Source organism: Fulmarus glacialis, unplaced genomic scaffold, assembly GCF_000690835.1.
Source record: "Fulmarus glacialis isolate BGI_N327 unplaced genomic scaffold, ASM69083v1 scaffold2285, whole genome shotgun sequence".
NCBI lineage: Eukaryota > Metazoa > Chordata > Aves > Procellariiformes > Procellariidae > Fulmarus > Fulmarus glacialis.
Window position 1 is genome coordinate 1 of NW_009214701.1, and position 13,788 is coordinate 13,788.

At 47.2% G+C, this 13,788-nt stretch overlaps 1 protein-coding gene across 1 annotated transcript; it reads left to right on the forward strand.

The window, feature by feature from the left end:
* Positions 1–379: 379 nt before the first annotated feature.
* OGFOD1 (2-oxoglutarate and iron-dependent oxygenase domain containing 1) lies at positions 380–9,296 on the forward strand (the record flags this gene model as incomplete). Its single annotated transcript, XM_009578632.1, has 10 exons — positions 380–480; positions 1,336–1,452; positions 1,935–2,026; positions 4,307–4,435; positions 4,804–4,917; positions 5,663–5,742; positions 5,877–6,163; positions 7,508–7,630; positions 8,474–8,532; positions 9,078–9,296. Coding segments are annotated over 10 exons (1,264 nt in total), but the record flags the coding sequence as incomplete, so codon positions are not given.
* Between the last annotated feature and the right edge of the window lie 4,492 nt (positions 9,297–13,788).

Below are 13,788 nucleotides of genomic sequence, written 5' to 3' on the forward strand. Positions count from 1 at the left end.
GCCTTCTGCCACGGTGGTCAGGCAGGAACCGGCCCTGAAGAGCTGAATCTGCTCTCTGCAGGTCGTGGCCCTGAGGGCAGTTACCGGTTTTCCTCCGAGTGCAAGATGATTCAGCCCTCCTGTACCCGTCACTTCTGAAATGCTTACCTGTTCCCCCTACAACTAATTTCACACTCGTTGCTGGTTATTGTTGGTGATGCTGTGAGCGCTGGGCTGTTTTCCTGGCCGGCTCCTGTGTGGTCCTACAGGAATACAGTGTCTCCGGCAGAAACAGCTCCTTTAACTGTTTAAAGTTAAATGGGAGATAATAAATTAGTTTAGGCTATGGTGATGTGTTTTATAACACGGGAGGACACGTACCTTGTGCTTGTCTTCTCAGGCATGCTTTGTGTGAAGAATTCCGAGCGTGGCTTTCTGCTGTGACCCAGATAGAGCTGGAGCCAACTATTGACATCTCCTGTGCTAAATATGAATATACTGGTCAGTCTATAAGCGATCCTTTCCCCAAAGCTTCTATAGGTGTATAGGAAACTAGAGAATAATTCATTGCATAACCCACCACAGCCCCTTTCTAGTTCCAGAGGGTCCTAGAAGCTATCAGCAGCAAACCAAAGTCTCAGAAAATGAAGTCCCAATTATGGAAAAACTCTTGCTGCAGTCACGTTGCTGATGGCTTTAACTGGGCCCAGTGTTGTTGCAAGCCCCTGCTTTTTTGGAGATGTGCAGCCCGTGTTTGCATGCCTGCTTCCATGCACGGTTATGACGTGTTCAGTTTCCAAATGCTACTATTGAGTTTGTGAAGTCCGATGCTAAAATGTCACCTTGGTGAGTCCAGGTTACAGCTGCTCCTAGCCTTTTAGTCATGAAAAATCACTGTAGGAAGGGGAAAGCTTTTACTGCTGTCTGCTCTACTTTTTAAGAGCCTTTTGCGCAACCAACTGTTGGTCCAGCTTTTCTGTTCCCAAGGCTCCCCCCCGCTCTATTCCAGCAACAAACCTATTCAAAGGGCAGTTCTGTAGTTAAAAGAGCTTGAATCATTATTTAGCTCAGGAATCTCTGTCCGCTGTGCCCGGTGACAGCCGTGGAAGGGTGGATGATGAGTTATAACTGCCCGTACCTTCAGAGTGGGCTAATCTGCCAATTGCAGTGCAATCCCACAGAAGTTAATCTTGCAAATCTTGGGCTGGTGATGCTGACAAGTGAAAATGCAGTTCTTGGAGAGGGCGTGTTTTTTCTTGTTGTATCCTTGTGGGGACAAAGCTGGGAAGCAGCCGTTGGAATGAATCATGTGTGTACTGGAAAGGCGCTACTGCAGCAAAACGTATGTAATTGCAGATGTCTTGCTGTGCCACGATGATGAGCTGGAAGGCCGGAGAATTGCTTTCATCCTGTACCTCGTGCCACCCTGGGAGAAAAGCGACGGGGGAACGCTGGACCTGTATAGCACAGATGGTAAGAGCTCCGAGCTCACCCTCAGGTGGCTGAAAAAGATGAAGCTTATGTGCCCCTTGCAGGAACTCTCTCCTCAAACAGTACAAGGAAGATAAAAGAGTTTCTCCTTAATCCAGAGAAGCTGATGTATATGTAAAATTTGCACCTTAGAGATGGGCTGTAGCAGTCAGTCTTTGCAGACAATGCTAATGGGCAACAGTAGAGAAAAGGAGAAGCTAAAGATGAGGGGAATCTTTTTTTTTCCCCCCACTTTTTTGCAAGGGCCAAGAGTGGAGGCGATGCTTGGAACTCTAAAGTGATGGGGATAACTTCCCTTTCCAGCAACAGAAGTCTGCTGATTCCTCACCAAGCCCTTGCTCTGGGCTCCATCCCTTATACCCAGGTGTCTCGCCAGCCGCAATGTCATGAAGTCAGAGAGAAATGGCAGTTTCTAGTGAGTTCCAGTTCATATCTTAACCAGAGTATGTTTTCTTCCTCCTCAGAACACTTTCAGCCACAGCAAATTGTCAAGTCATTAGTGCCTTCGTGGAACACGCTCGTTTTCTTTGAAGTGTCTCCAGTCTCTTTCCACCAGGCAAGGAGCTGTCTCTTGTTCATTTTTTGATTCTCATTGTTGTGGTTATTCACTCTGTGTGTTATTACAGTCCTGATGGGGAGGGAGAAGGGAAAGGGAGAAGTGTGGGTAGAATGGATCCTCATGCTAAGCGCTGTGTGTTAAAGGCAAGGGCTTCAAGGAGGACACGAGCTGACAAAGCCAACTTAAACCGTCACTCTAGTTTCATCATCTTGAGGGGAGAAAACTTCCATCTGTTTTGTGTTGCTCTCCTGGCAAGCCACTGCTGTGGATTTGGCTGTGGCGATGAGAGAGATTTTTGTTTGTTTGCTTTTAAACTAGCTCACATTTTTCATGCGGATGCCATGACTTTGCTCCAGAAGAGCTCCTCAGCACATCACCTTGCCCATAGGGCACTTTGCAGATACAGCTTTACCCACTCTGTAATGTAGATGTAGTGCCGTACCCTGCAGTAGAAATGCTGATACGGTTAAGTAGCACTTCATGGCACTTATCAGGAAGATGGCTGGAAACAGGATGAATAATCTGTGGAACTGCATGATACAAACCCCTGGCTGAAATTTGAAACTCCTGTGGACTTGAGAATACCATGGACTGTAACAAACAGGGCCAAAGAGCAGAAGGTTGGAGAGGAAGATCATCAGTGATGTAGACTGGCCGTGGCCTCACCTAGACTGCTTAGGGTTTTATTTTTGTGTCATTTGTGTCTTACAATTAATTAACAGAAGCATCTACTTGGTCACTGCCCTAATTGCTTTCAGGTAGTGGTTTAATCTTGTCATAAAAATCCATGTTCCACTTAACCTTGTGACTGCCTCCTACTAACCTAAACATAATCCCACACATTAGCACTATTCAGAGTCCTGTGCAGAGTCTCTGATACTGTTAACACAGGCAATGAACTCAGTTTAAATCATAAACTTATTTTTAAAATAAGCATTAATCTTAACTGGGAGTGCCATGAATCAAAGCCTCCCAGCTCTGGACCTCGCTGGTTGTGCCCAGAGTATTTGCTGAACCACTGAATCATTTCTTTGATCCTTTCGTCAGTAAAGCATAGAGCCTGCAAATTACGGTTAGAGGACCGCGTAAGGGTCAGACTGATACGAAGCCTTCGCAGCACATGCCAACCTTAAATCCCTCTCAGGCATTGGGCAAAGAGCATTTAGTCAGTACTTCCTAATAGATCTTCAGGTTTTGGCCTTCATGGTTTACATTTCTTCAGGAGATAGCAAATAAAGCTGTGGGTGTTTGCTGAGCAGAGCGGGTCCATGAGCTTCAAATGCCAGGCATTTTAATGGTTTCCATTTCCCAAGTGATTTAGGATTCGGTAGCTATTCCAAATAACCTAGAACACCTCTAAGTCATGCAAGGAAAGGGCCACTACAGCTCTGTAACAATCAATAAGAGCCAAAACCTTTTCGGAACAGACTGTGTTTCTTCCTCCTGTTCCATCAGACTGTTCTAAAAAAAAAAAAAACACAGTGCAAAGTCTTTATGTGCTATTCAAAAATTCACAACAGTTTGTGGCTTGCAACCAGTCATAAGGGGATGGCTCTCTCTTCACACTACTGTTACAGTACAGCACCCTAGAATGTGAAATTGTTCAATTTAGCCTAACGTACCTCTGCACAATATGATGAAATCAAATTTCACAGAAGCCATCACTGTGTGAAAACCAAGGGTTTCCACAGACCAGGTTAAATGCCAGGATAGAGGGGCTGCTCTTAGTCTGCTAGATAGGTGGAGAAAGAGCCAAAGGTATCAGGCAAATGCCCTTCATGATGGCTTGTGTTACAGCACTTTTTAAAAAGTAAAGGACAAAAAAGTAGACCAGTATAGTCTGCTGTGGCCCACAGATGCTCAGTGTTTTCTGAGTTTCCAGATTAAGCTGTGATGGCTCATTTTTGCAGCCTGGGGTAGCTGGTTCTTCAACAGAATAAATGGTAGAAAAATAAAATGCAGTTACTTTTAATAGCAGAATGACTCAAAGCTTTCAGAGAGAGGGAGTGGATTCTGCTGGGAGCTTGGAGTAAAAGCTTGGACTGTGATTCTTGAAACCTACAATGGACTTGAGCATCAGAGTTTGCTTTAAGCCTTCTTTCTGTAAGCCAAGAATAATCCAGCCTGGTCTAGCCCTTGTCTGACTTCTCTGTGTATGCAGTAGGCTCTCCAGAGTCAGGTCCATCTCCTACATCGAGTCTACGTGGTGCCCGTTACAGCTGGTCCTTAAATGTTTTGTAGTCTAAACAGTTAACATGCTGCTCAACGTTGTTCCAGGTGTCAGAAGTTCTGTCTGAGGAGAAGTGCCGCTTGTCAGTGAGCGGCTGGTTTCACGGCCCATCAATAGTGAGACCTGCACGCCACATGGAAGCTGCCTTGCCCAGGAGCCCACACATCCCCTATGATGTGAGTAACAAGCCTACATCTGCTTATCTGCATTTCTATTTCAGTCATGTTCCTGGAATACCTGTTACGGGATGCGCTGATGCTTGGGGATGCTTTAATCTTTAACTTATCCCATTCTCTCGTTTGGTTTCCTGCCCATAAATTCGTAGTTTGTTTCTTTCTTGTATATCTTGACTCTGTATATTTTGCATACCTACAATAGTGCAGAGAACGCAGCAAATACTCGTGGTGCAATGAAATAATGATATAAAGAAAGGAATGGAGTGTGTGTGGGGAGGAATCCAGCCCTGTGGCCAGCTGGGTAAGGGGGAATTGGGGAATCCTTTTTACTTTTGCAAGTTTAGCATTCAAATCCATTTCCCTTCCAGCATGAAATCTTATATGAGTGGATCAATCTAGTTTATTTGGACATGGACTCCCAAGCTCAAATCCAGGAGGAATTTGAGGAGCGATCAGAAATTCTCCTGAAAGATTTTCTTAAGGTAAGCCCAGTGGTTCAACCTGATGTGGTCTGCTAGAACAGGTCACAGCGCTGGCAGGTACCACATGTCATGCAGGCTGGGAGAGGCCTTGCTTGTTTGGCTGTTAACTAAAACACCTTCTAGTTTCACTCCCTAAAGGGGAATGGACCAGATGACCTCCAGAGGTCCCTTCCAACCTCACATTCTGTGATTCTGAGGGTAGATCCCCTCTGCCTGCCCATACGCTGCTGCACAGGGACTCATCAAAAATCACAAACTTTGCTTCAACATTCTTGTTTCCTGCAAGAAGCAAAGCAGAAGGATGGAAACACATGTCATCCTTCCTGCTTCCTAGCCTTGTGGTGACCAGAGTGTCCTTCCCGGTCCCTCAAGCTCTCGCAGCACTTGGGGAACCCAACCTGTGTGTGAAACAAGTGACCCATAATGGTTTGGTCTTACTTGAAAGGCTTTGCTTCTCAAGGCTGATTCACCTCTGGTTTACTGGGCATCATCCATATCTCAGTGAAACTGCATTCTCACCCAGCAGACAATCAAGTAGCATTTGATGCTTGTTGGTCACCGGCACTGAAAAGACGTGATGCCCACCCAGGCTATGCCCCTCAATTCAGCAGTCCTTAGGCACCTCAAACAAGTTAGGAAAAAAATTAGAGTGCCTTATCTGAGACTAGTCAATGACTGCTTCTAGCACACCAAGGGAGACCTGGGAGCTAAATGTTAACATTTCTGCACTATCTTTCTCTCGCAGAAAGAGAAATACCAACTACTGTGTGAAGCTTTGGAGAACAAAGACATCCAGTGGAGTAGCCGGGGGCCTGCCAATAAGAGGTGGGGAATGACAGCGCCCTGCACCTATTGATCAGGCCAAGCAGGAGCTGCCATGAGGCTGCACTGGTTGATGCTGCCCCCATGGACGTGGTCCTTGTTGGTTCCCCACTGCTGATACCTCTGCTGTCTTTCAGACTCTATGAGACAGGAGAGGAAGACAGCCTCCCTGACATCCTGAAGAAATTCCTGCAGTTCTTACACTCCGAGGCCTTGTTTTTACTGCTTTCTAACTTTACTGGCCTAAAGCTGCACTTCCTGGCTCCCTCTGATGAGGATGAAGATGCTGGGGAAGGAAGAGCAGCAGACACTGCCGGGCACAGCAGTCCCAAACCTGAGCAGGAAGAGGCTGAACAACACGCCGATAGCAATCCCCATCAGCCTGACAACATCCCTGAAGCACAAGACAGCGAGACGCAGAATGGTAAGTCAAACAGCGGCAGCGTGAAAGGACTTGAGCAGAATCCTGACATTAAGGATGCTGGCAGCAGAATTCCCAGTGATTTTCATGGAACTAGCATTTCACCTTGTGCTGCAGCCGGCACGAGGCACCAGCACAAACATGGGACTTGAAGCATGTCAGGCTGGGTATCCAAAATAAGCGACCATTGCAAAAGAATTTGGAATAAAATAATGACTAACTTGAAGATACCATTTTGAACAGACTTAAGTCTTAAGGGTGGGACTTCTGTAGGAGTCAAGGCATGGGTGAGGAGCGGGGGTGTTAATTAATTGCCCAATAATCTTTTGCCAATAGTTACACTCCTGCTTCATATAAAGCAGATTCTTGTATGAGACCAAATCAAAAGGAAGAAAGTAAACAAACCAGAAGTAAAGATAATTAGAATTAGAAAACAAATACCTAAAAATAGGATTTAACCTTTCAGAAAATGCTGCCAGCCTAAATAATCACTTAGTTGTCAGCAATGAGATATCATTGCTATAAAAGATTAGGTTAATTTTGGATTCATGGATTGGTGCTGTTTATTTAAAATGGTGGCTTTGAAGTTTAAGGGTAGAATTTTTGAAAATGCTCATCTTGTACTGAGTCAGACAAGTTAGCGGACACTGAAATAAAAGGTAATAAAAAAAATAAGTCCCACTGAAAATCCCACTAGAGCACTTACCTGGCACAAAGGCTTTGTTTTTCTGATTTCCACAGCTAGTCATTTTGCCTCTTCTATCTGCCATGTTCCCGCCGTGTGATTTTAAACTCACATATGAGGAGGGCATAGTTTGGGGCCGCATGGATTGAAAACTGAGTTAGAGCAATGAGGGGAAAAAAAAAAAAGGCTTCCCCAAATTCTGATGTACCTCCTGGGATGGCACATGAAGAGTGAGTTCAGAGCAATATCCTTCTTCACAGAAGCATCTGGTAGCTTCAGTACTTCAAGAACAGATAGGTTGCTGGCTCTTGAAGTTTGGAGCACTAGTGCAAATCTTGGGGGCAAAAAAAAACCCCAAAACAAAACGAGGAACTGGTTAAACCAAAGCACATCGCAGCTTGGCCCTTTTCAAAGAGCAAACCTTGGCCTCCCTCCTCCACATTGGTCAAAGGACATAATTTGGAGCCACCTCCGGAAAAGAAGTTAACGTGAGATCTGTGGTTTGACTTTTTCTTCCCTTCACACTTTCCTGGGGCTGGCCAACGCAGCTCCACCACGGCGTGGCTGTGCAGGGGCTTGTCCCCTACATGCCTTGGGCTTCGCAGGCGTCAGCTATTGTATGGCTTCATTGTTTTCCCTGGCTTGTTTGTTCCCCCTTCCAGGCTCAGGTACCCCTGTGTGTGCGGGGGAGCTGAGGCGCTGGACCCACGGGCACTATACTCTAGTCCATGACACTCAAGCAACAGAATTTGCTCTTGACCTGCTCTTCTTCTGTGGCTGTGAGGGTAAGTGGACAGAAAAGAGAGATCAGACTCTCCCTACAAGGTTTGCATAAAGGAAGGACTTCTGAATTCTCAGCAGTGCTACAGTAGCCAAAATTTCCCTGCTTTTTCCTACATAGAAGAGCTCTGCAGACTTTTTCCTAGTCCTCGCTTCTGTATCAGGCCTGGTTTCAATAGCCCTCACACAAGGATTTGGGGTTGTGGCCTTGGGATCAGCTTTGGCCTTTCCTGCTGGAGCCAGGAGGTGGCGCTTGGGCAGAGGGAGAGGCCGCGTCTCCCAGACCTTCCCTCACTCAGCAGTGGCTCTGGGCATGGCGGAGGGTCAGGTGGCCAGAATACCCAGTGCAAGTCTTCCATTTTGCCCCTTTTCTCATCAAAATTATCACTGCACCTCCAATTCACAAAGCCCAGGGTTTTCAAAAGTTACTTTAGGAACGTCTGGGCATTTTAGGTTGATTGCTAGTTAGATAGTGGTGAAAACAAAAATCTAAACATAAGCATTTTCGACCAGCTGAGCCCAGAATGCACGGCTGAAACCACCTGGCACATGCCAGTGATTATACTGAAAGCCTTTTGCATATCTGCTAAGGCAAAACTGCTCTACGTGTGAGCAGAGAGCCAAGCAACCTTAAATGGCCTGTCTGTGGTAAAAGGCAAATTTGGTACATTTGCTTCAAGTTGTTTCTAATTTGAAAAAAAAAAAAATAGACTGGCAGGAGATAAATTGGGGATCGTCCTGTCTCCAGGAACTGTGGGGAGTGGGGTGGAAAAACGGCATCTCCAGGAAGGCTGTATGGAGCCTGGACAGTGCTGAACTTTCTAAGAATCTTTCTTTTCTATTTTAAGACTGGGATCCAGAATATGGTGGCTTTACTTCCTACATCGCGAAAGGTGAAGATGAAGAGGTAAGGCCCTTGGCTGCTAGCTGCAAATTAGATAAAATTGTTGAGGGTGGAGAGCCATAATTACACTTTGTCATAATGCTAACATCATCCTGAGGGTGCTCGGTCTCGCACCCGCCTGAATTACCTACCGCTCGTGGGCGTAGCTCTGGCTTCAGCTTTGGGAGGCTAGTGTTCACCATACAGCTTAAGGCTCGGGCCCTGACAGTGTCTAATACCACCTGCGCCTGGTGGCATTTGGGAAGCCTCAGAGGGACACAAAGCTGTAGCAGAGATGGTGCTTTTCCGGGGAAGTGCTGTTTACTAGGGTCACATTCAGTATCAGTACTAGTGAGAGTGCTGAGCAGACATAAGAAGTCCAGAATCCCTTTCTAACAACTGCTTCAGGTTGAGGGGTATTAAAATGAAAATAGTGACATAGTTCATTTTCCAACAGCAGACCTTTGTTCTGACTAGCTTTTGAAATGGTTTTGTTTCTTTCTTGCTAGGAATGATACCAAAGCCATTTTTGTGACACTGATTTCCTCCCTTACTTTCATTCCTTCTAGCTGCTGACAGTGAATCCAGAGGACAACTGCTTGGCCTTAGTTTATAGAGACAAAGAAACTATGAAGTTTGTGAAATACATCAATCATCATAGCTTGGCTCGCCTGAAAAAGCATCCGAACAGAACGGGATTTTGGGATTTTTCCTTTGTCTATTACGAGTGATGGTGCAGAGCGTGACCGTCACACAGAAAACGGTGGTGGTGGTGGGCGGGGGGCAGGTTTCTACCCCGGCGTTCAGCTGGGGCCTGTCTAAGCCCAGACAAATGTGGCTGCTGCCAACTTCATCACACTGTACGGGCCGTTCCCTGCTAAGTAGGGTCCAGGTGACTTCTTTATTAACTGTACAAATGGAAATTCAGTCTCCTCCCAAGTGCTTTGTAACACGCACTCTCGACTGCTTTTAATGCTACGTGGAAGGGGGTCATCGTCACGCAACTCTGTCAGCTTTCCAGCTGTTCTCTTGTGGAAATAGCACGGTGGGATGCATCTCTAACCTGTCAGGGTGAAAATTACAACTGTGCATTGCCCCAAGCTGATGACTGATTTTATTAAAAAAAAAAAAAAGGAAATGGGTCAGCTAAATGCTTCAAAGTCTGGTTGGGCAAGTTTTGTTACAAAATGCCCAAGACATTTTCTGGGGCTTAGCTGCGTTCGCTGTTTGTAGAGGCAGAAATAAAGGAGCTGCCATGGGAAATAGGAGGTTTTTCCAGCTGCACAACTCTCTGGAGTTGGGAAGGAAGACAGCGAGGCTATAGAGCTGCTGGCATTGACGAGGACTTGGCACTGTAACAAGGAGCAGGACTTTATTATGCTAAATGCTGCGCAGACAGACCCAGATGCTGCCCTTTCTCCAAAGAATTTACAAGCTAAACAGACGAGAGAACGCTCCTGCGTCCTTCTCTACTTGTGTGGGTACCTGGATGGCTCCGTGCTTCAGCTGTGGAAGGGTTGTGGCCTCAGAACACGGGAGGTGGGCTGGCAGCAGGAGGGCGGTCACTCACCTCTCCCTGGCTCGTCATCCACAGGCAGTAGGAGGGTCCCCAACAGCATAGCCTCGCGTCGCATTAGCTTTGTCCTGGGGTCTGCAAAGCTCCAACATGGCTTCTGTCACTGGAGATCAGCTCAGATCTTTCCAGGGAGCAGATCCACAGCTCCTGTGGTAAACTGCAAGAAGGGCGGTGGTCTTGGTGCAGTACCTCCCCCCGCTACACACTTTCAGCACTGCTCACCTGCCCCACGGTCGCTGCAAGCAGGACTCTGCCAGACTGCAGCGTGCAGCCCACCAAAGGTGCTGTTGCAGAGCAGCGCTGGTTGCTTCGGGAGGCAGAACACCCCGCTGGAGGCTCGGCGCCAGCCTGCAGGTGCTTGCCTGAAAGTTTTACTTTTTGGCAACGAAGAGGCACAGGTGTACTTTTCAGCTCATCCAAGCCAGACAGTGCAGGCCATGGGCTTGCAGTGAGCTGGGTGGGGAGAGCGTGTGTGCGTTATTTTTCCTCCTGCCTCTCTTGGGTTGGGAGAGGGTAGCTTTGGATTAGTCTGCTGCCTCTCCAGTTCCAGGCCTGTTGAAGACCGGCGCAGAGGTGTAAGACCACGGCTGGCCGCAGAGCAGCAGTAAGCTCACAGCAAGGCTGGCTGTGTGGGCATGTAAATACTCTGCACCCCTCTCAGCACTGCAGCAGGACATCCTTCGGACATGCCTTCGTGAAGATACAGGAGCAACAACCTTCAGCTGGGATCCCAACACACAAGGTTTGAAAAGGAACCACTGAACCGTGAAGCTGCTGCCATTGCTTCTAAAATGAAAGGCGTCTCATGCCCCGCTGATGCCAGAGCAAGGGGAGAACACAGCCGTTTAGAGCCTGATGCACCGGAGTGTATGGTTTCAGTGTCAGTCCCATCCTGGACTACGAGCAGTTGCTCGGTTCTAGCCTTTCCCTCCCGCACCACTGGGCAGGGAAAACAGCTGGAACGTAGTTGCTCCAAGCTGCTATTGCAAGATCTACGCCGCCTTGTTCATATTCTGACTTGTCTCCCCAAGCTGGCTTCTCCGTGCACTGCCAAGACTTTCTTGCTTGGTTTTAATCTTCCTTTGCTACTGTTTTATGCTACTTACAAAGACAAGGGGATGAAGCTAGAAACAGATCCTGAAGTGAGGACAGGACTCCCTTCTGTGTGAATCACTGGTTTCTGAGGCACTCTGCTGCAGCTATTCTTGGGGAGAAAGAAGTTCTTATTCTGAACTGCTCCAGTAGAAAGAGACAAGTAGTGGAGGTTTCAAAGAAAAGAAAAAAAAAGCAAAATTGTTTGGGTCGTTTCGAACAAAGGTGACAGACACCACAGCTATTCACAGCATAGTCAGCTAGGCAAAGTGGGGAGTAACTTAATTAACAAAACAAAGTTACTTATTCTACTGCATTACCAACCTAAGAGTGTGCTTGGTAGATCCTGAAACAGCCTCCCAGAAGACTGGGAAGAAGCCGGGCTCTCTGAAGCTTGCTGCTTTTTAAGAATAAACAATACACTAGAGGGCATACCAGCCTCTACTTGAGCAAGCCCGTACCTATCTAATCGCACACGGAACCACCCTTCTGCCTCCGGTGACCGAGATGAAGTAATTTAAGAAGCCAAATTTGCAGCTAGCATTCAAAGATTTAAAAATCAACACGTCTCTGCTCTCCTGCCCTTCCTGTTCTGTCCCGAAAGCCAAAGGCAGCCCCACACATGGCTGGGGCGCAGGTACAGGGGAGACGCCGCTTGCCGAAATTTCAAATGACATGAGCTACTGGGGGAGAGGGGTCTTCCTTTAGACTGTGCCGATAATGGGAGCCCTCTCTGTAGCTGCTCTTGCTGGATACAAATTTGAATTTACAATTAGGTGTGGCTGCTTGCAAAGTACTCTGATCATTATGGAAAGGAATATGAAATATATACATACCCACAAAATGAGTAAGCAGGACAATATAGAAAAATAGGATTGAGAACAGTAAGTGAACGGAGTGTGAGCAAGAGAGAACAGAAGCGTCATACCGGGCACAAGATGGCCTCATGCAGACATCGATCAGCTCGGCTGTACAGGGACACACGTTTCCCACCAGCTGGCTGCACCTCCAAAGCCTGGCATCTGCTGCGGGGTACCGGCAGCTTTCAGTTACTGAAGCGCCGAGTTACGCAAATACTTCACAACAAATCTTTCGGGATTTGGTAGTTATCAGTTTGCCAAGTAGCTGAAAACAGGAACAATTCAATATGGAGCAAGGTAAAACAGTTTAGCTGTGGACCAGACTAAAGGAATAGTTTCGGCATTCATAAACATGCAGCAAAGTTCTGACATCGGGTATTCAGTGAATTAGTATTAAGTAAGATGAGCAGCAATCCACAGGACTTGAGACAGGCTAAGGTCAGATAACCTGTTGTCAAGGGTCAGTTCCAATTGTTTTGTTTTGTTGTTTTGTTTTTTTTAAACTCCAAACTGGAACTTGAACTAGGACATTGAAAATCACTGTTACACAGATCCCTCTTCAGCGGGCGCTGATCCAGCAGGGTGCTTCTGCAGTGTGTTTCCCAGGCAGCGAAGGGCCGTATGAGGAAGGCTCCAGCCCAAACTGAAGTGCCCCAGCGGGGCAGGACCGTGGTCTAGACCTGATCCCCAGCGCACGTACCGAGGCGCGGTGCCATCTAAGCAGCCTTGCCCGTGAATTTTTAGCAACACGCAGCTCTACCAGTGTGGTTTCAGAGGTTGTTCTGTACTTGACCAGCAACTTAACCTGCTGTGACCAGTTCCCTCCCGTACCCGAGATCGCTAGGTGTTAGTCCTGGGCTGAATCGTACCAGTGGGGACTGTTCCCACTGATCTCCTGGTGCGGGTTCAGCTTGCATCAGCCGGCTGCTGCGCGCCAGCCAAGGGCTGCTTTATTTCAACAGGCAACTGCGAACCCGGTATCACTTCAGCTTACGGGACATGGATTTTACATTTGGCAGAGATAAAAGTTGTTTTTATGGGAAAATAGATGACAAATTTGTTGTCAGAAACTCAGCCAGGGGAAATGAGCCTTATCAGAGGCCTGGACTGCGACCGAAGGACGGACCTCGCTGCCAAGAGCAAAACAGAGCTGGGACTGGAAGTGCCTGGTGTGTAGCCCTGAAAGTCAGGCTGATGGGAAAGCTGCTTTCTGATCAGAGCCACTCTCTTATCATTGAATGGACTACGTAAATGTAAGTAAGCAAGCATTAGGATTTTGAACGTGAAGAACAAAAGAAGAGGTTGAAACAGTGGGAACAGGTACAGCAGGTGGCAGAAAGCCCAGCACTTATGCCAGGAGACTGTTCCATAATCAAGCCTTAAAGCTCGCTTGCTTAGAACAGCATGGGTGGCTCACCACCCCTTTTACCAAAGAGCTGGATTTGACTAACGACCAGGTTCTTAAAAGGATTCAAATGAGCTCCCGCTGCAGATCTGAAGTGACAGAGATCTCTGCTTTTGGCAGCGCAGTTCTCTGTACTGAAGGGGCTGAAGCAGCGGCAAGAGGCCGTTTTGGGGATTAAAATATTGCAAGAATTACGTTCCCCATCCAACTAGTTGCATGCTCACCAATTGCTCTGTAACAAATGGTGGGCTGCTGGCTTTAGCTCAGTAGTGGCAAGTAAGAGACAGACCAGTTACAGGACACGAACACTGACAGCCCCGACAAGCTACCCAAGAACTTCGCTTCAC